The 19,329-nt window shown below is 47.1% G+C and overlaps 1 protein-coding gene across 3 annotated transcripts in view; it reads left to right on the plus strand.

The window, feature by feature from the left end:
- Positions 1-19,329, plus strand: part of VGLL4 (vestigial like family member 4) — a 157,133-nt gene that overhangs the window by 114,657 nt on the left and 23,147 nt on the right. For all 3 annotated transcript variants that reach the window (XM_007192583.3, XM_057554307.1, XM_007192582.3), the window contains one exon: positions 2,489-2,678. In XM_007192583.3, the coding sequence (XP_007192645.1) occupies positions 2,489-2,678 (190 nt within the window). The remainder of the gene's footprint in view (positions 1-2,488; positions 2,679-19,329) is intronic.

Genomic DNA, 19,329 nt, shown 5'->3' on the forward strand with positions numbered 1-19,329 from the left:
CTCTCCAGGGGGGCCCGGAGATGAATGAAGGCGTGTAACTGAGCAGACCTGCCTGCCCTTCTAACTGTGGCTCTTTTCCTTGTGCCCCTGGTTCCTTTGTGCTGAGCCATGTGTGGGGCTTGCACAGTGTTTAGGAGGAGGTGTTAGCCTGATAGGCAGAGGGCATGGTTCTTGCTACCGTTAACCTGTTCATGTGCGACCCTGAGTAGGTGACTCCATCTGTCACACCAGGGAATCCAGCACTCACGGCATGCATGTCCCCATCATCTCTAGAGGAGCCCCCCCTCCCCCCAGGGGAGGAGGACCACCTGTGGTTCCTTCGTGGGTCCTTTACCCGCCAGGTTACCAACCTCCAGTGTTTTCAAAGGATTCCTGTGGACTTTCTCTGCCAGACACCAGCAATTCAGTCTTAAGATAAGCAATGCCTCCATTTGATGAACTTAAATGCAAACAAGCCCAAGGACTTGTACGAGGATGGAAATTGGGGAGGGAAGCAGGAACGTTATCCTTATCCCAAGAGGTTTGCTCTTCACGTAACAGTGATTGCTTGTGTAATCAGTGACTCTTCCTTTTTTGGGGTGATTCGACTCCGTTGACGTGGTGGTGGTTTTCCACGGCAACTGTCATTGCCACACATCTGGCATCCGATGAAATGGCTCCCAAAGCCCAGGGGTCCACACAGAGTTCCCCTCATCCCACTGATCCTGCCAAGGATGTGGAGGAACACTGGGTGGGGGGTGCACTGGCGCTGTGCCTCGTGGATGAGGCTTGATTTGCAGTTGTTGGGTTTCTCAGGGTATCACCAGGGCTCCTCCAGAAGTTAACCGGCTTGCTGATGCTCTGTGGGGAAGGAGAGAATGAGAAGGAGGGGCAGATTTAGAAAGGGTATTTTCTAATTTATTAAGGTACAAATATTAGCACTGCTGTTTGTTTGTTTGTTTAAACCAAAAATGACTTAATAGGAAGTAGAGGTCAACCAAAATCCTACTGAGTTTCTGAGTGTAGCAGGCCAGCATAGGGCTTGTTTTTTAGGTGTTTCATTTAAAATGGAAAGTTCCAGTTTGCTTTGGGGCCAGAATCCTTAAAAGAAATCCTGACTGGAGGTGTATTATGGGTGACTGTATATTTGCTAGTTTATACCTTGCTGACTAAATTGGCAAAATTTTTATTTTTCCTGGTAAACATTAAGAAGGCATTTTTCCCTCCTTTCCCTAACAAAATCGTATTTGTCGTAAGTGTGTGAAGCAAACTGCTGTTAAAACTGTCCACGCATTCTGTGACGATATGAAAATTAGTGGTGGCAAACAAAGATTTCCTTTCTTAGGTACCACAGGCCTCAGATGAAGTCGACTTTATCCTAATGTGACTCTCAGATTGTGACCAAGTGGAAACAAAATTGGTCAGGCCTTAGAGGCCAATATGGAAAGCACAACAAACAGGTTATTATTTGTGAAAATTTTAGGTACTCACCGCCCCCCCGTGACTTAGACAGCTTGATGTTTTTTTCTCTTAAAGTAACTATTACTCTTGCTTATAAATTTTAGAAAGTATATAACCATTCTTGTAATGAAAGGTTATGCTTATTTTAATTCATAACAAGGCACAAAGTTATCTTTTCGCACAAAGCCTTTCTAAAACGGGAATGAAAAACAGCAAGATGTCGAATCAGATCAAAATGTGAACTCTGATGTGTCTGACTTTGAAAATATTTTGAGAACAGCACATGTGCATTAAGCTGGTGACAAATTATCCACAGAAACTTAGTGCTGATAATCATATTTTTAACATGCCATTTTTAGTGTATCGTAAGAAAAAAATATGTATTTCCCATTAAACAATGTATTTTTGTTTGTTTTAACGTTGGGGGCAAACGTGAACTATTAACCCATAAATTTTCCTCATTCTTAAAAAAAGTAACATACCAAAGACATAATAAAAGTGTAACACGGAAGAAAAGTGAGTTAAGTGGTTTAATGAACCCACAGTTAGGTCATCATACTGTTACAGGTATGCAGTTGAATACCCACAAATCAAAAGACCTCTGTTGTTTTCGGTTAACTTTTGAGATGGTTTATGGTTGATACTCCCTCTGTCCCCAGTTACTTTATTGCAACTTTTTATTTTAAACTCTCCCCTAAAAAGTTATTGAAGAAATGGTAGGTATGTGACGTGATGGAGGTGTTAGCTCTGGTGGTAACGTTTTGCAGTATGTAAGTGTATCAAATCAACATGTTGTTCATCTTAAACTGACACAGTGATATATGTCAGTGATATCTCAATAACGCTGGGGGAGAAAAGAGCGACTGTGCTGGGAAACCATGTTTATGTAGAAGGGCTCACGCTTGGCAGCTGCCTGGGGCCCGGGCGCATTTTGAGAATGGCAGCCCGTCCTGTTGCCAGAAACTTTCCCCGGGGAGTCGTTTTGCGAGGGGCCAGGGTGGGGGCGTGTCTCCTGCTTGGTGACACGTGTCTCTCTCTCTCTGCTCAGGTGAAGCTGCTCTCAGGGGGGAGCCCCGGCTGCAGACCCTGCCCGTGGCCTCGGCCCTCACTAGTCACCGCACGGGGCCCCCGCCCATCAGTCCCAGCAAGAGGAAGTTCACCGTGGAGCCCGGCGACGACGAGCTGGACTGTGAAAGTGACCATGCTTCCAAGATGAGTCGCATCTTCGCCCCCCACCTGTAAGTGCCCCCCCCCTTGAAGCGGGTCCTGGGCCACGGTCCTCTTGCCACTCTGTGCCGCTGACTCGGAAGGGGAGAGATGCGCGCTACTCCCCCGCCGGGAGCGGGCATTAAACCGGTGTTAATAACGCCAGGAGAGGTGACCTCTCATCTCCTTCCGACGCACGTGTGCGGCCGTTCGAGTGTGTTCCCCAGAGGAGCTACTTTTCCCCAGAGCGGCTTGGGGACGTTGTCTGGAAGCCTTGGCTTCTCTTGCCGGGTCACTGCCGGCTGCTTGCGCGGGGGACCGGTCCCCGCCGAGTGTCCTTAGGGGCCGGGGCATTGGCCGAAGAGGCGAGCGCCGGGCCACCGCCGCGAAATGTTGGCTCAGGAGCCCCAGTCGTGCACCCTGAGAGGTAGGTGTGCAGCCGCAGCTGTGTGTCCCACGGTGGGGAGCGTGCTTTTTCGTGCTGGGGGTGCGGGGCCGCTCCGCACGGCTGAGGGAGCCTCGTCCCGCGCGCAGAGGAGCGGTGCCCGGGCGGCGGCCCTGCTCTTCCATCGCCGCCCGCGCCTGCGGCCTCCGCGCGAGTTGCTTCAGCTCCCTGCGCCTCAGTGTCCTCCCTTGTCGAGATGAAAGTTCCCTGACCCGATGCGGCATCACCACGTCTGTATTTGGAAACCGGCGCGCTGTATCTGGGCTCCCTCGTTGTGTTTCTCACACGCACGCCTCGCGGAGGGAGCGGAGGCTTCTTCGGAGGTTTGGCGGCCGCGGAGCCCCCCAGGCAGCCGCGCGGGGAGGCTGGCCTGGCGGTTGGGCGGCCGGTGGGTAGTCTGGGCTCTTGGCAGAGGGCGGAGGCCGCTCTGACGGCCGGAAGGAGCAGCGCTGTCTGTCTGGGTAAAAGGCCCTGCTCCTTTCTCCTCCCCACACGTGAGTTACTGTGTAGTGATTACTCAGGATGCTCGGCCATCCCCAGTTCTTCGAGGATGCTCCCGTTTCTGGCAGGAACGTGGAGCTCCTAGTCCAGGCTGCTCGCTGGAGGCGGGGACCTAGCACGGTTCGAGGGGGCCGGGCGCGCCAGCAGCCCTCGGCATTGCCGGCATTCCAGCGCGCTGGCCTGTGTGTGTAGTCATAAGACATACTGACAGCGGTATTTATCCATCCTCAGTAAATCACTGTAGTGTTAGTCAGAGGCTGAGCCTGCAGTCTGGAGCCCTGGAATTTGCTACGATCAGGAATCCAGCAGCAAGGCTCTGCAAAACAATGACCTCTCGCAAAGAGGGAGAGGCTCATAATTTAGATCCTGGGCGTCCAACTGTTTGGAGTTCATTCTTTTGTTACTAGGAATCTCTTCCTCTCTCCAAACCCAAATAAGAGACATTTGGTCCTTTTTTTTTTTTTTTTTTCTTTTCTCTCTCTCTCTCTCTCTCTCTCTCGCTCTTTTTTTTTTTTTTTAATGAAGAAAGGGGGAGGTGGCTCTGAGATAGTAGGTTTTGTGATCAAACATGCCTTAGTTTAAATCCCAATTCTGCCACGTACCATCTTTGTGGCCTTGACGATCACTTAATTTATCTGGGCCCGATATCCTTCTCTGTAAAATGGCCACGCTGACAGTTCATGTACAGAGCTGTTGTGAGCAGTAGAGTGGAAATACGCAAGGGGTCGGGCACAGTACAGTAGTCAGTTGATGACAGTTACTGCTTTTGTTATTAATGAGTCCATTGTTCAGATACCGGTAATGATAGGGAATAAGAGCACTGTTACAGTGAATGTAACGTTCCAAAGTCATAATGTCTGTGTTCGCATCCCAGCTTCCTTATCTTTCAATGGGAGTAATAGTGGTTCCTTCCTCAAAGGATGATGGTAAGTGCTTAGTGCAGTGCCCGGCAGATAGTAAGCGGAGCTTTCGTCATTATTAGTATTATTAGAATGTCAAAGCATTTAGAGAATGATTTTGTAACTCCTTGGGTGGTTACAAATGTGACCTCGATGCACAGCTCTGTGATGACACTGTAAATAATTTAAAGTGTAAGTAATAGAAATAGAACTGCAGAGTTCACGTGCAACTCACAGTGGAGGTCATCATGCACAGGTTTAGAAAAACAGAAACGGCAGCACCCCCTGGGCCAACTCCCTGGACTCAGGGAGGAAAGGTGGGCAGTGTCATTTGTTCGCCGCAGGTTGATTCCTCATCTCAGTAACGTTACTGATGTTTCCACGTGTGTTTTCTAAGCGCTGAATGACCAGTTTCACAGGCAGGTTTAAAAGATGCTGCACCTCTTATTTCTTCATGGCTTAGGGTACTTAAGTGCATTGTTTGATTTGATGAAATGTTTCCTATTTGCACTATAGTGTGTCCCCTCCTTTTTATTTAAGATATCCAAGAAACTTTCTATACTAAATTACAGATACATATGAAGAGGGTCTCAGAGATGCATGCTTTGGCTGCATTTCACTATAACCATCATATTGAGATATTTTCCAGTAGAGAGATGGAGAGATTGAGCCAGGGTAGGAAGCTACAGAGTATGACTAACTTTCATTTGATTTGATTCGGGGAGGAGGGGGAGAGAGAAGAGGTTTGCCTAGTGATTTCTCCAGAACTTGGAAATTGAGGGTTCCTGGGTCATTTGAACTCTTTATTTTCTTATTGAAAGGGTGACCCTGAGAAATTTTTTTGTTTTGTTCCCTAAGTGTTAAGAACATGAATGTCTTATTTGGGAGTTGAAAAATACTCTGTCATAGAAATAAAGTAGATTAAGGTATGAGGCAAGGGGTAGAGTGGGATTCGTCTTGTGGAAATGTCAGTAAGTAATTTTTTCTACGACCTTGGTATTCAAGTGTGATCTGGTGAGGAAGAGCTCTCCCTTCCCCCTGTCTATCATCCATGTGGACTCAGGGATTACTGTTTTATTTGGTTAGTTGAGCTGTCCCTGATGTGGCAGATAAGAGCCCCTTCAACTGACTCATGTGTCCTTCTTACATGCCTTCCCCCCCCCACCCCTTTTTTGAACACTTTCTTATTGTCTGGCAGACCAGATGTTCCTCTTGTAACTTAACCTGCTTCAGCCATGGAATCGGCCATTTCTCCTGGGGACCCTAATTCCTTTCAGTGGGGAGTAGTATTTAGAAGCCAAGATCTGGGTGCTATAAGTGTAACTGTGGTGTCATTGCCTCTAGACTTGAGTTGTCTAATACAGTAGACACAGTTGCATGTGGCAGATCACACTTAACATTAAATAAAGTTTAAAAAATCAGTTCCTCAGTTGCAGTAGCCACATTTCCAGCTCAGTAGCCACATGTGGCTAGTGGCTAGCACGTTGGACAGAACACACATAGAACATTTCTACCATCACAGAAAGTTCTGTTGAACAGCATGGTTTCTAGACTCTGTGGAAAGAGCCAGGGAATCATGAGTTCATTTTTTTTTTTTTTTTTTTTTTTAATTTTATAGCTACTTTATTTATTTATTTATTTATTTTTGGCTGTGTTGGGTCTTCGGTTCGTGCGAGGGCTTTCTCTAGTTGTGGCAAGTGGGGGCCACTCTTCATCGCGGTGCGGGGACCGCTCTTCATCGCGGTGCGCGGGCCTTTCACTATCGCGGCCCCTCCCGTTGCGGGGCACAGGCTCCAGACGCGCAGGCTCAGTAGTTGTGGCTCACGGGCCCAGCTGCTCCGTGGCATGTGGGATCTTCCCAGACCAGGGCTCGAACCCGTGTCCCCTGCATTAGCAGGCAGATTCTCAACCACTGCGCCACCAGGGAAGCCCTCATGAGTTCATTTTAATATTCCAGTTGTAATCCAACCCCACGGAGTTCTTCCTCACCCTCCCCTATTCCATATTTGTATCTCTCTGATTCCAACAACTTCAACCCATTTACTTAGTGTTCAGTCCTACAGTACACTTAAAAGAGTTTCAGAATTGCTATGCCTGTACCACTCTGAAAAACAAACCTGCTAAAAGGAGTTCAGGATTTGTTGGTGTTTTTTTCCCCCTGGTGCTGAGGGTATAATAGTAGCCTCTTTTGAAGTACCGGCTTCAAAAGTTACCTCCCCTCTCCACTTCAGTGTTGTGTTAATTACAATCTATAATTAATTTCTGTTGGCACTCAGTCGAAGATTTTTCCCCATCCTTGTTGATTTCATTTTTTGAATATGTAAACTATTAACATGCTTCTAAAAGTCAAGACTGTGTAATCATATTGCTGTGTAAGTAAGTGAAGTCATTATGCTGTACACCTTAAACTTACACAGTGCCATCTGTCAATTATTTCTTAATGAGACCGAAAGAAAAGAAAAAAGTCAAAACTATATTTAAAAGTACTAGAGGAGTATCATTCCCTTCCCTGTCTCCTTCACTGCTCTTGTTCCCTACCCCTGAAGGCAATTACCCTTCTTGTAATCCGCCTGCCAATGCAGGGGATATGGGTTCGAGCCTTGGTCCAGGAAGATCCCACATGCCGCGGAACAACTAAGCCCGTGTGCCACAACTACTGAGCCTGTGCTCTGGAGCCCGCGAGCCACAACTACTGAGCCCACGTGCCACAACTACTGAAGCCCGCACACCTAGAGCCTGTGCTCCGCAACGAGAAGCCACCGCAGTGAGAAGCCTGCACACCTCAATGAAAGAGTAGCCCCCTAAAGCAGAAACTAACACACCATTGTAAAGCAATTATACTCCAATAAAGATGTTAAAAAAAAAAGAGTAGCCCCCGCTGGCCGCAACTAGAGAAAGCCCACACACAGCAACGAAGACACACTGCGGCCAAAAAAAAAAAAATTTTAAATAAAGTTGAAGAAAAAAATGCACAGCAAGAAAAGTTAAAGTCAATAATCAAATACTAGATTTAGAGAAAAATATAATAAAAATATAACTTAATAGTAATAGATATAATATATAGCTATTATGATAGCTATAATATATAATAAAGATATCTTTCAAACTGACAAGGAGAAAACAGCTCAAAAAATATAGGCAAAAAATATTAAAGTCAATTTAGAGAACAGCAAATCAAATACCATCATTTCCCTTCCCCCATAAAAAAGAAAACCACACAAATTCACTCATAGGGATATGAAAAATCAAGTAGTAGGTATTACTTTATACCAAACAGCCTTGCAAAAACTATAAAGCTCCTAATATCTATTGTTGGTGGAATACAGGGGAAAGAGGACTCGTGTATTGTTAGTGGAATTGGAAATTGTGACAACCTTTTTGGGAAGGCAATCTGATAATCTTATTAAAATTAAAAATACATATAAAAAAATTACCCTTCTTGTGTGTCTTTCTGATAAAGTAAGCAGATACATGAATATTTTCTCATTCCCTTTCTTTCTTACACACAAGGTGCCACACTTTGTATACTCACTTGAGCTCAGGTGTTTTCAGTCAACCATGTATTGTGGAAATCGCTTCATGCCAGTTTCTCATCCTTGTTTGCAACTGCGTAGTACTCCATTGCATGCTTGTGCCATGGTGGGTTCAGCTAATCCCCTTTGTTTGGACATTTAGATAATATTTTATAATAATAATGCTGCAATGGATAATCTTGTGCATTTGTAATATCTTGTGTATTTGTAATACGATTTAAAACTCTTGAAGGCTAACAATTGATGCAGTATGACAACATGCTAAATTCATACTGGTTTTGAGACTACTTGGCTGGTAGAACCCGGTGAGAGTTCTGTGCTGAAGAGTACAGTCTACGATGGCTTTCAGTTTTCACCTCTGTGTGTGAGTGATGGATTTGTAGCTGAAGTGTTCACTCAGTTACCTGTGCGAGGAAGGGAACGTATATTGAGTGCTTACTCTATACTGGCCCTATGCCAGACACTTTAGGTGTGTTATCTCATTTAACCCTTACAGTAAATGTGTCCCTTTAAGATGGTGTGTGTGTGTGTGTGTGTGTATTACAGAAGCAGAAATTGAGAGCATAATGTGTCCAAAGTGATGGAGCTGGATTAACCCTGCTGTGTGTGACACCGAAACCAATCATCATGTGATTATGTCACAGCTGTATCTCACCTGAGACAGGATGATCTGCGTCTTAAAGATGGACATCACATATTTAGGGTGACAATTGGCCATTCTAGTGTCTGGCACATGGCAGGTGCTAAATAATTTCTGTGTTGAATTGAAAATTAGCCCCACTATCCAGAGAATGTGCTCTTCGAGCTCATTTCCCAGTTGGAAGCGGCATCCTCTTTTTGATCAGTGCTATATAAATGTGCAAAATAGCTGCCCCTGGCCTCAGAACAGGGCAAAACCCATAAGCTCACACTGAGATCAAAGCCACGGTCCCTGGCCTTGTGCTGTGACGGCTACGCTCGCCCCAGACGGCGTTAACAGTCCAAGCTGGAAGAGGCAGGGCCCGGCGAAAGAAAACACGACCCCTCTCGCTGGTGCTGCTCCTTTGAAATCCTTTCCTGGTGTGAAATATGTCCCCTGATGTTGTCTTTGCTTCTGTGGCCATGCCTTTGAAGTTTTTCTGATGGAGCCGATTCTGGTGTATCCTTGAGTATGTTCTCCAGGCTCGGGTCCTCTGTTCCCTTTGCTCCTCCCCTTTCTCTTCTTCCTTCTTCTTTCTCCTTTGCTTTCTTCTTCCCTTAACCTCCTATTCTTATTCTTTTTTTTTTTTTTTCTCCCTTGGTCTCAGTCACTTCCCTCGTGACCCCATAAGAGTGAACAGAAAAAGAGGGAAAAACAGACTCAAAACTAGTAATTCTTGCAGCTTGACAGAAGGTTGGAGGAAGCCTTTGAAATTACGTTCTGGGCGCGTAATAGAAACTCGGTTTAAAAAAAAACAAAACCTTATTGATTACTGACTAAAATAGACATTTTTTTCCCCCAGAGGGATTGATTGTGTAGATGGTACCTCAGGGGTTCAGGAGTATCTAGTTTGTAAGGTATATGCATAATCGTTGGCTACATCATCATGCTCCGTTTGGTGATTCTCCATTCCTTGTATCTCTTTAGTACCTTTAGTAGGATGTGTATGAACATGCTTTATCAGGGGACTGTTAGTCCACAGACTTCATGAAAGTAGAGGAAGCAATTCCTCATTTCAGTTTAAAACCAGACCCAGAGGGAATGTAAATTGGTGCAGCCACTATGGAAAACGGTATGGAGGTTCCTTAAAAAACTAAAGCTAGAGCTAGCATATGATGCAGCAATCCCACTCCTGGGCATATATCCAGAAAAGATGAAATCTCTAATTCGAAAAGACACATGCACCCCTATGTTCATAGCAGCACTATTTACAATAGCCAGGACATGGAAGCAACCTAAGTGTCCATCGACAGATGAATGGATAAAGAAGATGTGCTACATATATACCGTTGAATATTACTCAGCCATAAAAAAGAATGAAATATTGCCATTGGCAGCAACATGGATGGACCTAGAGACTATCATACTAAGTGAAGTAAGTCGGACAGAGAAAGACAAATATTATATGATATCACTTACATGTGGAATCTAAAAATAATACAAATGAACTTATTTATAAAACAGAAACAGACTCACAGACATAGAAAACAAACTTATGGTTACCAAAGGGGAAAGGTGTGGGGAGAGGGATAAATTAGGAGTACGGGATTAACAGATACACAGTACTGTATACAAAATAGATAGACAACAAGGATTTACTGTATAGCCCAGGGAACTATATTCAATATCTTGTAATAACCTATAATGGAAAAGAATCTGAAAAAGATTATTTATATATGTGTGTGTGTATATATATAGTTTTATATATATATATAAATAAATAAATAAAATCTAGTCGCCTTGTTGTACACCTGAAACTAACACAATATTGTAAATCAGCTATAGTTTAAATTAAAAAAAAAAAAACCCGGGCTTCCCTGGTGGCGCAGTGGTTGGGAGTCTGCCTGCTAATGCAGGGGACACGGGTTCGAGCCCTGGTCTGGGAGGATCCCACATGCCGCGGAGCGGCTGGGCCCGTGAGCCACAACTGCTGAGCCTGCGCGTCTGGAGCCTGTGCCCCGCAACGGGAGGGGCCGCGATAGTGAAAGGCCCGCGCACCGCGATGAAGAGCGGTCCCCGCACTGCGATGAAGAGTGGCCCCCGCTTGCCGTAACCGGAGAAAGCCCTCGCACAAACCGAGGACCCAGCACAGCCAAAAATAAATAAATAAATAAATAAAGTAGCTATAAAATGGGAAACTTCATTTTAAAAAAAAAAAAAAAAAAAAACCAACTAGACCCAGAGGAAATTGAAAAGTTGGGGTTATTTTAGTACCTTGACCTATCAGCAGCTGAGACTTTAAAAGGTAAACAGTAATGTGTTTTTATTAGGTAGACAGTAATACGTATTTATAGGCAGAGCATGTTATTGCTGTGTCCATGTGTACATAAGCCTTAGAGGGGGTCAAAATTTTCCTCACTGAGAATGGTGATAGATCAGGATTCCCAGCATCCAGAGAATCAAGAGAGCCTTTGTATCAGGGCTTATTCATGACCGTGACTGTCTGTTGAGCCTGATTGTGTACCAAGCACTGTGCTGAATGTTTCATGGGCGTGATCTCCTTGCGTCTCTCAACCCTGTGATGTGGATGCTATGATTATCCCTCTTTTGCAGGTGGTAAAACTGAGGCTCAGGGAGGTTTGTAACTTGCTCAAGGTCACAGAGCTAGCTAGTTGGTAACGGAGCCAGGAATCAAAACCCAGGCTGGCTGTTCCTGGAGCCAGCGCTGTTAGGAACCATGTTACATTGATATTGAAGAGCGCTTGCATCCAGCTGCTGTGAATTGTTTGATACAGGAGCTTAACGCCTTGTGGTTTTGGATGATCTGCCGTGTGAGCATTCTCCACACAACGGAATGACGCTTTGGAGATGACGGGTGGAGAGTGGTCGTTGGAGCACGCGGTGACGGGATGCAGGGGCGTAAGTGTGGAAGGGCTCTGAGAGCGCTAGGCAGGTCCATCCGCCCTGCACGGCGAGGCTTCCCTGCAGGGATGATGGGAGGAAGAGCAGCTGTTGAGCTTCCCCTGAAGAGGCTGAAAGGGCATCTCTGTGCAGGTGAGAGCCCCACGTGAACAGAGGAGGGTTGCCTTCATGCTCAGGAAAGTGCTTTTGAAATTGTGTTCTGGGGACTTCCCTGGTGGTCCAGTGGTAAAGAATCTGCCTTCCAATGCAGGGGTCGCGGGTTCGATCCCTGGTCTGGGAATTAGGTTCCCACATGCCGTGGGGTGGCTAGGCTCGTGCGCCACAACTGTTGAGCTCGCGTGCCTCAGTGAGAGAGCCTGCGTGCCGCAACTACAGAGCCCACGCACCCTGGAGCCTGCGCGCCACAACTAGAGAGAGAAACAACCCGCATGCCACCACTAGAGAGAAGCCCGCGTGCCGCAACGAAAGATCCCGCGTGCCTCAACGAAGATCCCGCGTGCTGCAACTAAGACCCAAGGCAGCCAAGGAAAAAAAAAAAAAAAGAAATTGTGTTCTGGTTTAAAATCTCTGACCCAATATTAAGTTAGTGGCACAGGCCAATAGTAACGTTAGTCTAAAGACACAGACTGGGGCATTTTAAAATTTGCTTTAAATATATGAAGACATTTCCACTCCCCCCCCCCCCTACAGATTTCATAAATCAAGGACTTTTGAAATAGAATCCCTCAGACTATGTGCTTTCTCTCTTTTTCTCCCACATCCTTTTTGGCATCGTCTGAACTTGGGAAGTTTTAGCCCCGAAATTCTCTCCTCTTCTGCGCTTTCACACACAATCGTGTAAGTCTTCCCACAAGCGTTCTGGGATTTAAGAGGATATTTTATAGCCTTAATTTTAGTTATCCTAAATAACTAACTCAGAAACTGAGATATTGTTAATTTTTTTTTAAAATCCCCCCAACGTACAGCAAGTATGTGTATTTCTTTTGAAAAGCAAACGAGAAGGGATCCTGGGTCTTTAATGAGCGCTTCTGTGGGGACGTAGAGTGTCAGAAGGGCTTCGTGTGAGGCTGACTTTGCCCTGCACTGGAGCTAGGGCTGCGGGTCAGCCCTGACGGGGGTGGAAATGAAGCTGGTTTTTACAGCCACTCCGTGTGACATTAAAGGTGCATCTGTGTGTTGCATGTGAGTGTTTTGCTAATGAAGTGTGGTACCTTTAAATAAAGGTCACGGGCCTGACCTCTGCTGTGTGGGTTTCTTGTTTGTCAGGCTAGAGGCATTTTCTCATTTTCACAGTTCAGCCGAAAACAAAGACCTCCTTATCCGAGCAGGGCGCTATGCTCTTAAGAGCTGACATCAGCCTTTTCCCAGCAGGCATCATTTCTGCCTTAAGAGTCTTTGCAGAGAGCTCGGAAGGCGGAGAACCGTCCTGCTACTGGCGTTGTTCTGGCCAAATGACACACGGGGTGAAGAAATGGCAAGCGTGCCAACAGTCAAGGCAGCAGAATAAAGGACCGTCATCGCGTGTCTGTTCTCATCTGCTCTGGGGACCTCTGGGCTCTTCCGTATCACAGAGCTTATAGAAGTGGGACGAGAACCTTGAAAAAGGGGGACTTCTTTACTAGAGAGGCATTAAAGAACCTTTGGGATCCATCAGAGAACTTTCATTAGCATGTGTAAAGACACTTTTTAAGACGACACACTAAGATGGAAAAAAAGAAAAAGAGTGTTTTTAGGTTGATGGATTAAGTCAAAGGCGTTTGTTCAGAAGTTGAGGAAACAACACAACATAGGGTTTGGCCGGGTCCCCCTCCTGCCCTGATTCTCCAGGCGCCTCAGCCCTTTTTAGAGCGCTGTCTCCATGAAGGTGCATCTGTGCCGGGGACACAAACGGCAGCTATATTTACACACAGGGGATTAGTCCTGTTGCTTTGTGGCCACACAGACCTCTTCTTGTGGCAGTATGGGGCCAGCCTGTTCTGAGAGCACATCAAGTGCTGTCACTTTAGTAGATCCGACTGAGGACCAGAAGGAGGACTGCTCAGAAGTGTGCTTCGTGTGAGTGTCAGTGGTTCTTTGATTTTCCTCTCGGGTCTTGCTTGTAAACCCACCGTCTCCTGTGCTACCAGCGGCTGGCACACGGTGAGGTGGCGTCCAAGTCCCGCGTGCTGTGTTTGGTGTAATTTTTGTTTCATGACTGCCAGTGCTTTGGTCCCTTATCTTCTTTGCTAAATCTTTGGGTATACACACACACACACACACACACACACACACACACACACGCACTCATGCAGCAGACATTCTCTCTCTCCCTCTCTCTCCCTCTCTCTTCCTCCGTCTCTCTCTCTCTCTCTCTCTCTCTCTCTCTCTCTCTCTCTCTCAATTTCTCCACAGATTGTCTCCAAAGCATAATTAAAGAGCTCAGTGTTGCAGTAAGGGTTTGGGTCTGGCAGGAGCTCGAAACCTTGGCAAACAAGGGATCTGGATTCTGGATCCGAGCCTCCATGGCCCCAGCAGAGGCCCCGTGCACCGCAGACGAGAGGGGGATGGATTTTGCTACCGTGCTCTCCTCTGATTTCTCTGCCTCCTGCCTTGCTTTCCTTGAAGAGACCTAAGAATACAACTAACAGGTCCACAGAGAAACCGGATCAGGGTCAAGTGGAAGCAACAAACCAACTCCTAGTTGGTCAGGTCGCTTTAGAAGCACGTCTGAGGCTGAACCCTCTTTGCTCCCCCAAACCTGTCCCTGTCGTTGAACCCGTCGAGGGAGGGTCGTGGGCTTTTCTAACTCATCGGAAGCCGTTTCCTTGTGACCACCAAGGTGACCCCTCAGGGATGCAGGGCACTGCTGCCCGTCGAGTGCCTCAGGGCCCTCTTACCTCAAGATGCTCGAAGGACAGAGAGTGTTCCCCGGCCAGAGTTTGGGAAGCACCCAACCCGATCTCCTGAGTCTGCCTGTGTGGTTGGCGCTAGTCAGGCTCGGAGAGTCTGAGGTACAGAGACGTGGTTTAGCCCAGGGTTTCTCAAACGTAACTCGCCAGGGGATCCTCGGTTCCTTTCTCACGAGCCCTGTTAGCAGTATTCCGGGGGGCATACTTGCCTAACAAAATGAGCGTTTTCTTTGGTTTCGAAGTTCTATTATGAATGCGCAGACTCCCCAGGCTCTGGTGCCGTACAGCCTAGGTATGTGATGGCAGGACTGTGTGATCCCTTGATTTGGGGCTGTAGAGTGCCAGCTCTCATGCTCAGGGCTTTCAGCGAAGTTCACGGGGCCAGAGAGGTTGAGGAAGCCCGGGGCCCCGTTCTCCCTTGACCGTGTGCCCCTCACCTTCCTTCCTTACCCACCTCCTTCCCTCCGAGCTGTTTCTAGGGGGTGGATTGTCTCCACTTCCGCATCCATTCCTCAGTCCAGTGCCCTGATCCGGACCCTCAGCGTTAATGAAACTTCTCTCCCTCCCTCACTGGTGCCCTGCCGATCGCCAGATGCAGGGGGAACCTGATCCAGGTTATCTTATTTGACTTCCTGTTCCATGGAAGCCTCTTCTCCCTTGGTTTCCTTGGCCCTTTTCTTGCTTTCATTGGTTCCCCTCCTAGTTCTCTGGCTCCTCCATTCAGGATCTCTCAAAGGCTCGTCATGAATCCATCCTCCAGGGCTCCGTCCTTCTCACTGCACAGACCCTGGAAAGAAGTCACACGCCAGCTCATGGCTTGAATTACCACTAGAGGTGGAGGGTTCCTAGATCTTTACGTCTGGCTGAGGCCAAACCTCCACACCCACAGAGCCGTCTGCCTTCCGGATAGTGTATGTGCCCCTCAGGCTCAGAGCTGCTCCACCAGATGTGACTTTATAGGCTCTTTCTCCTCCAGCGCTTGCCCAGGTCTGTCCCCCATCTTCATGGCAGGGCAGCCGTCCATCTTTCCACTTGCCCTGAAGTCACCTCTCTCTTCTTCGATCTGGTCTCCCATGTGTACTCTATCTCTGCCCCCTGTTAAATCAGTCTGCTGAATCTTTTCCACGAAGCTCCTGGCCTCGGCCATGGCCTAGACCCCCATTCCCATGGCAGTGCCCTCCCTACTGGTCTTGGCACTTCAGTGCAGAAGAAGGTTTCTGAAGTCTTCCTTTCTGCTTGGAATTCTCCCACGGCTCCCAGTCAGCTCCAGGGAACCCTGAGCAGACCCCCGCCTGCAGGAGCTTCTGCGCTGCCTGCTGAGGTGCCGCCCACTGCTGTCCTTCGTCACTTTTCTTGCCTCCTTCTCTTGGCAAAGGGCAGTTCCTTCTGTTTCAAGGCGAACAGTTCTATGCATAGAATGATCACACTTTGCTGTCCCTTATCGTGTCTGTCCCACCGGGGCACCCAGCATAGTGCCCTATGCCTTCTAGGTGCCAAGTAAATGTTTCCATGAAAAATGTGCCACTCTGAGGGCACTGTCAATGCTCTTCCCTTTGGAAAGGATGGTAAGAATTGCTTTCTTTTTTAAAAAAAAATTTATTTATTTATTTATGGCTGTGACGGGGCTTAGTTGCCCCACGGCATGTGGGATCTAAGTTCCCCGACCAGGGATCGAACCCGCGTCTCCTGCATTTGAAGGCGGACTCCTAACCACTGGACCACCAGGGAAATCCCAAGAATTGCTTTCAAATATGCAATAAGCCCTGAGTGGCACCACTTCCTGTACGTCTGTTTTTTCTGTGTAGGCCTGATGTTTCATTCAGGGAACCCCTGGAACAGAGAATCGCACCGCCACCACTTGTCCTGCCTTCCTCCCCGGACCCCTGTTCCCCCCAAACAGAAACATGCAAATCCCTAGTCCCTGGGCACGTGCACGCTTAATAATCTGAATCACTGGCTCTGCCTGAGATGCTGGCTTTGGGTCAAATGCTCTTATCCCAGTGCTGACCCTGAGTAATAAGCCTTCAGAGTTTACTGTATGAATGAATTTTCCCCCGCTCCCCCCTCTGTTTATATTTCTTCCTGTGCGTCTTGCTCTGATCCCAGGGTGAGCATCAGGTAAGGTGTATAGAAATGAGAAATCCAGTTCAGGTGGGTGCACCTCGCAGGTCAGAGGGATGGCCAGACACTTGTGGGTGTAAAGAATAGTTCTGTCCATGCTAGAAAAGCCAACAGATCTCTGCTCAGGTGTTTATTACTTCTGGAGTTTTTCAAATCTACCTAAAAAGTTCTCAAAGCCAAAGCGTTTTTCAGCCATCTCATAATAGAGCTGTGGTGTGTATTTTATTTGTGTGCGACCACTTTGGGTGCTAGCTCTAGGGCAAGTTATGTCCAGTGACCGCAGTGCAGAGGCTCCGTGTTCTAACCCTGTAGCACGGGCACGTGGTGCTGATGCCCTGTGGCTCTGTGATCGGCATGTATTTCTTGAGAGCCTCCGTGCAGGGCACGGCAACGTTCGCTGATGGGCAATGGCTCTGGCTCATTTTTGACAGTAAGATAAAATCCAGGTTATGTAGGGTGACCTTTAGGCACTTTGGTGACCTGTCCTAAACTCCCTTTCCCAGAATTATTCTCAGTAGATGGCCCTCTTGGACTATCAATTGTCAAAAGCCTCCTTTACCATGATTATGTTAAAAAGAAGTTATCTGAATCCCCGCCATTATACGCCTTTGAGCAAGCTCCACATGGTGTGAGAAGCCATTCTCCCCCAACTCACGGTGGGCAGTCTGGGTTGTTCACCTGCTTTGGAACTTCCATTCTGAGGCTAATATTTGAAACCAGCATTTTCACTGCCCGGGGCATCTTAATGTGTGCGGTGTGACCCTCGCCATCTCCCAGGTTCCTCTTCACACCCCCTGTGTCAGGGTTCCCAGCCTCCCTGGTTGCCTGTACTTTAAAATCTTTCTAAACGTGCCACCAAGTTTGGTGAGCGTCTGACCTGCCATCCTCCCCAACATTTCATTTTGGAAAAAGTTCAGATCTACAGAAACATTAAACAACTGGTACCATGAGCACCTACATATCGTTCACTAGCTTCACTAGTTGTGAATATTCTGCCACATTTGCTTTCTCTTTTGTACGTGTCGTAGACAGTGGTGCGATCTAACGTAGTACATGTGTTCACATTAGAGAATGCCCTCTATGGATGTTTTCCTTCACATTCAGGGTGAAGGTGGGCGCCACACGTTGCATTTCGTTGTTGTGCCTCCCAGTGATCTTTGATCTAGGAGAGCTTTCCCCATGCTGCGGGGTGGATGGTGGTGGCGTTGGGGGACGAGGGAGGCGGGGTCCCAGGCAGGGGCGGCCCTGATGTCACTCCTTGGGAAAGTCGCCCTTTGGAACCAGCCAGACCGAAAGCAGGGGCCTCTCTGTCCACACTGGGAGGGATGACGTTGTACGTGATAAATAAAGCACGTATTCAGGATGTGCGTGTGGTTGTTACGTGGGGGGAAGGGTGAGTTCAGAAATGGACAAGGCAGAGGGAGAGAAGTCAAGTTGAAGGAGGAGACGAAGCGATTGGAACAGGACGTGGCTGAGCTGTAAGGAACAGATGTAAATGTCCCTGCCTGCTCCGAGATAACTCAGCAGCTTTTCATATATTTTTATCGCTGCCCCAAAGGCTTATTTCTGTTTCTAGCCAACAATCCCAGTGGTTTTACTTACAAAAAAAAAAAAAAAAGCAACAACCCAGCACCTTCCCTCATTCACGGCAAAGGTGGGGCGTTGCCCTACTCTCCTCCTCCCTAAACCTGCACAACTCTAATAGACCGCTTTCCTGTGAGACCCCCGGTTTCTTAGATATAATTGATTCGAAGCTCAGGTGAAGTCTCTTAACTGTGAAAACTGGTAGCATTTGGGGGAGTGGAGAGAGGGTTCTTCTGATTTTCAGTAGCGAATTTGATGTCTAATAAAACCGACCTAAGAATTTCTGAGACTCGATGTTAACTCCTTGGGGGTGCCAGGATGGAGACCTACACAGTGGCTGTGGGGTTTCTCACCTGAACTTGGAGCGCCTGGTGGGCTGGGTGGGTGGCAGGGTCTCCCAGGCGGGCACCTTGCCCCGGTGTGGGGCTGGGGGCAGGGGGTGCCTTCCTCCTCCTGTTGCCCAGGTCCCGGGACACCTTATTTTTTCCTTTTTGAGCATTGGTTGTTTGACTCTTCTTTCATTTCCAAGAAATGTAGCAGAGTATCCTTCCAGTAAATTCCCCCACTTAGCCTAAGCTAGCAGGCCTTGTTTTATGTTGCTTGTGACCAAAAGAACTTGTTAACAAATACAGATAGTGGGGCTGTTTACAATGTTTCGCTATTATTTGTGATACTTCTGGGGCTGTCTCTGTACATCCATTCTTGTTCACATCTCGTATTCCCCCTGTTTCTAGAAGTGGAATTTCTGGGTCGGACGGCGCCCATTTCTGCTTCCGTGCACCCTGCCAGCTCATCTCTAGTAGGTTAGCTGACTGACATTCCACTGGCAACTCTGTGCATGTGCCTGTCACCCACAGCATCACAAAGGTGACTGTTAATGTGTATTTAATTTTTGCAGGTTTCATAGGAGAATCATTGTGGTAACTTGTCTCTTTTTTTTTTCTTTCTGCTACTAGGAAACTTGAATGGTCTTTTCATATTTTCATTGACCATTTGGATTTCTTCTTTTGTGACTGTTTCTATCTTCTTTTTAAAAAAATTTAGGGCATTCATCTTGTTTCTATTGCTGTGTTATAACTGTGCTTATTAAGGACCCTCCATCAGATGAGTTAGGAAAATAACCACTCCTAATTTGTTATTTGCTTTTCACCTTTTCTGTGTTTTTGAAATA

Source organism: Balaenoptera acutorostrata, chromosome 10 (assembly GCF_949987535.1).
Source record: "Balaenoptera acutorostrata chromosome 10, mBalAcu1.1, whole genome shotgun sequence".
Lineage (NCBI taxonomy): Eukaryota > Metazoa > Chordata > Mammalia > Artiodactyla > Balaenopteridae > Balaenoptera > Balaenoptera acutorostrata.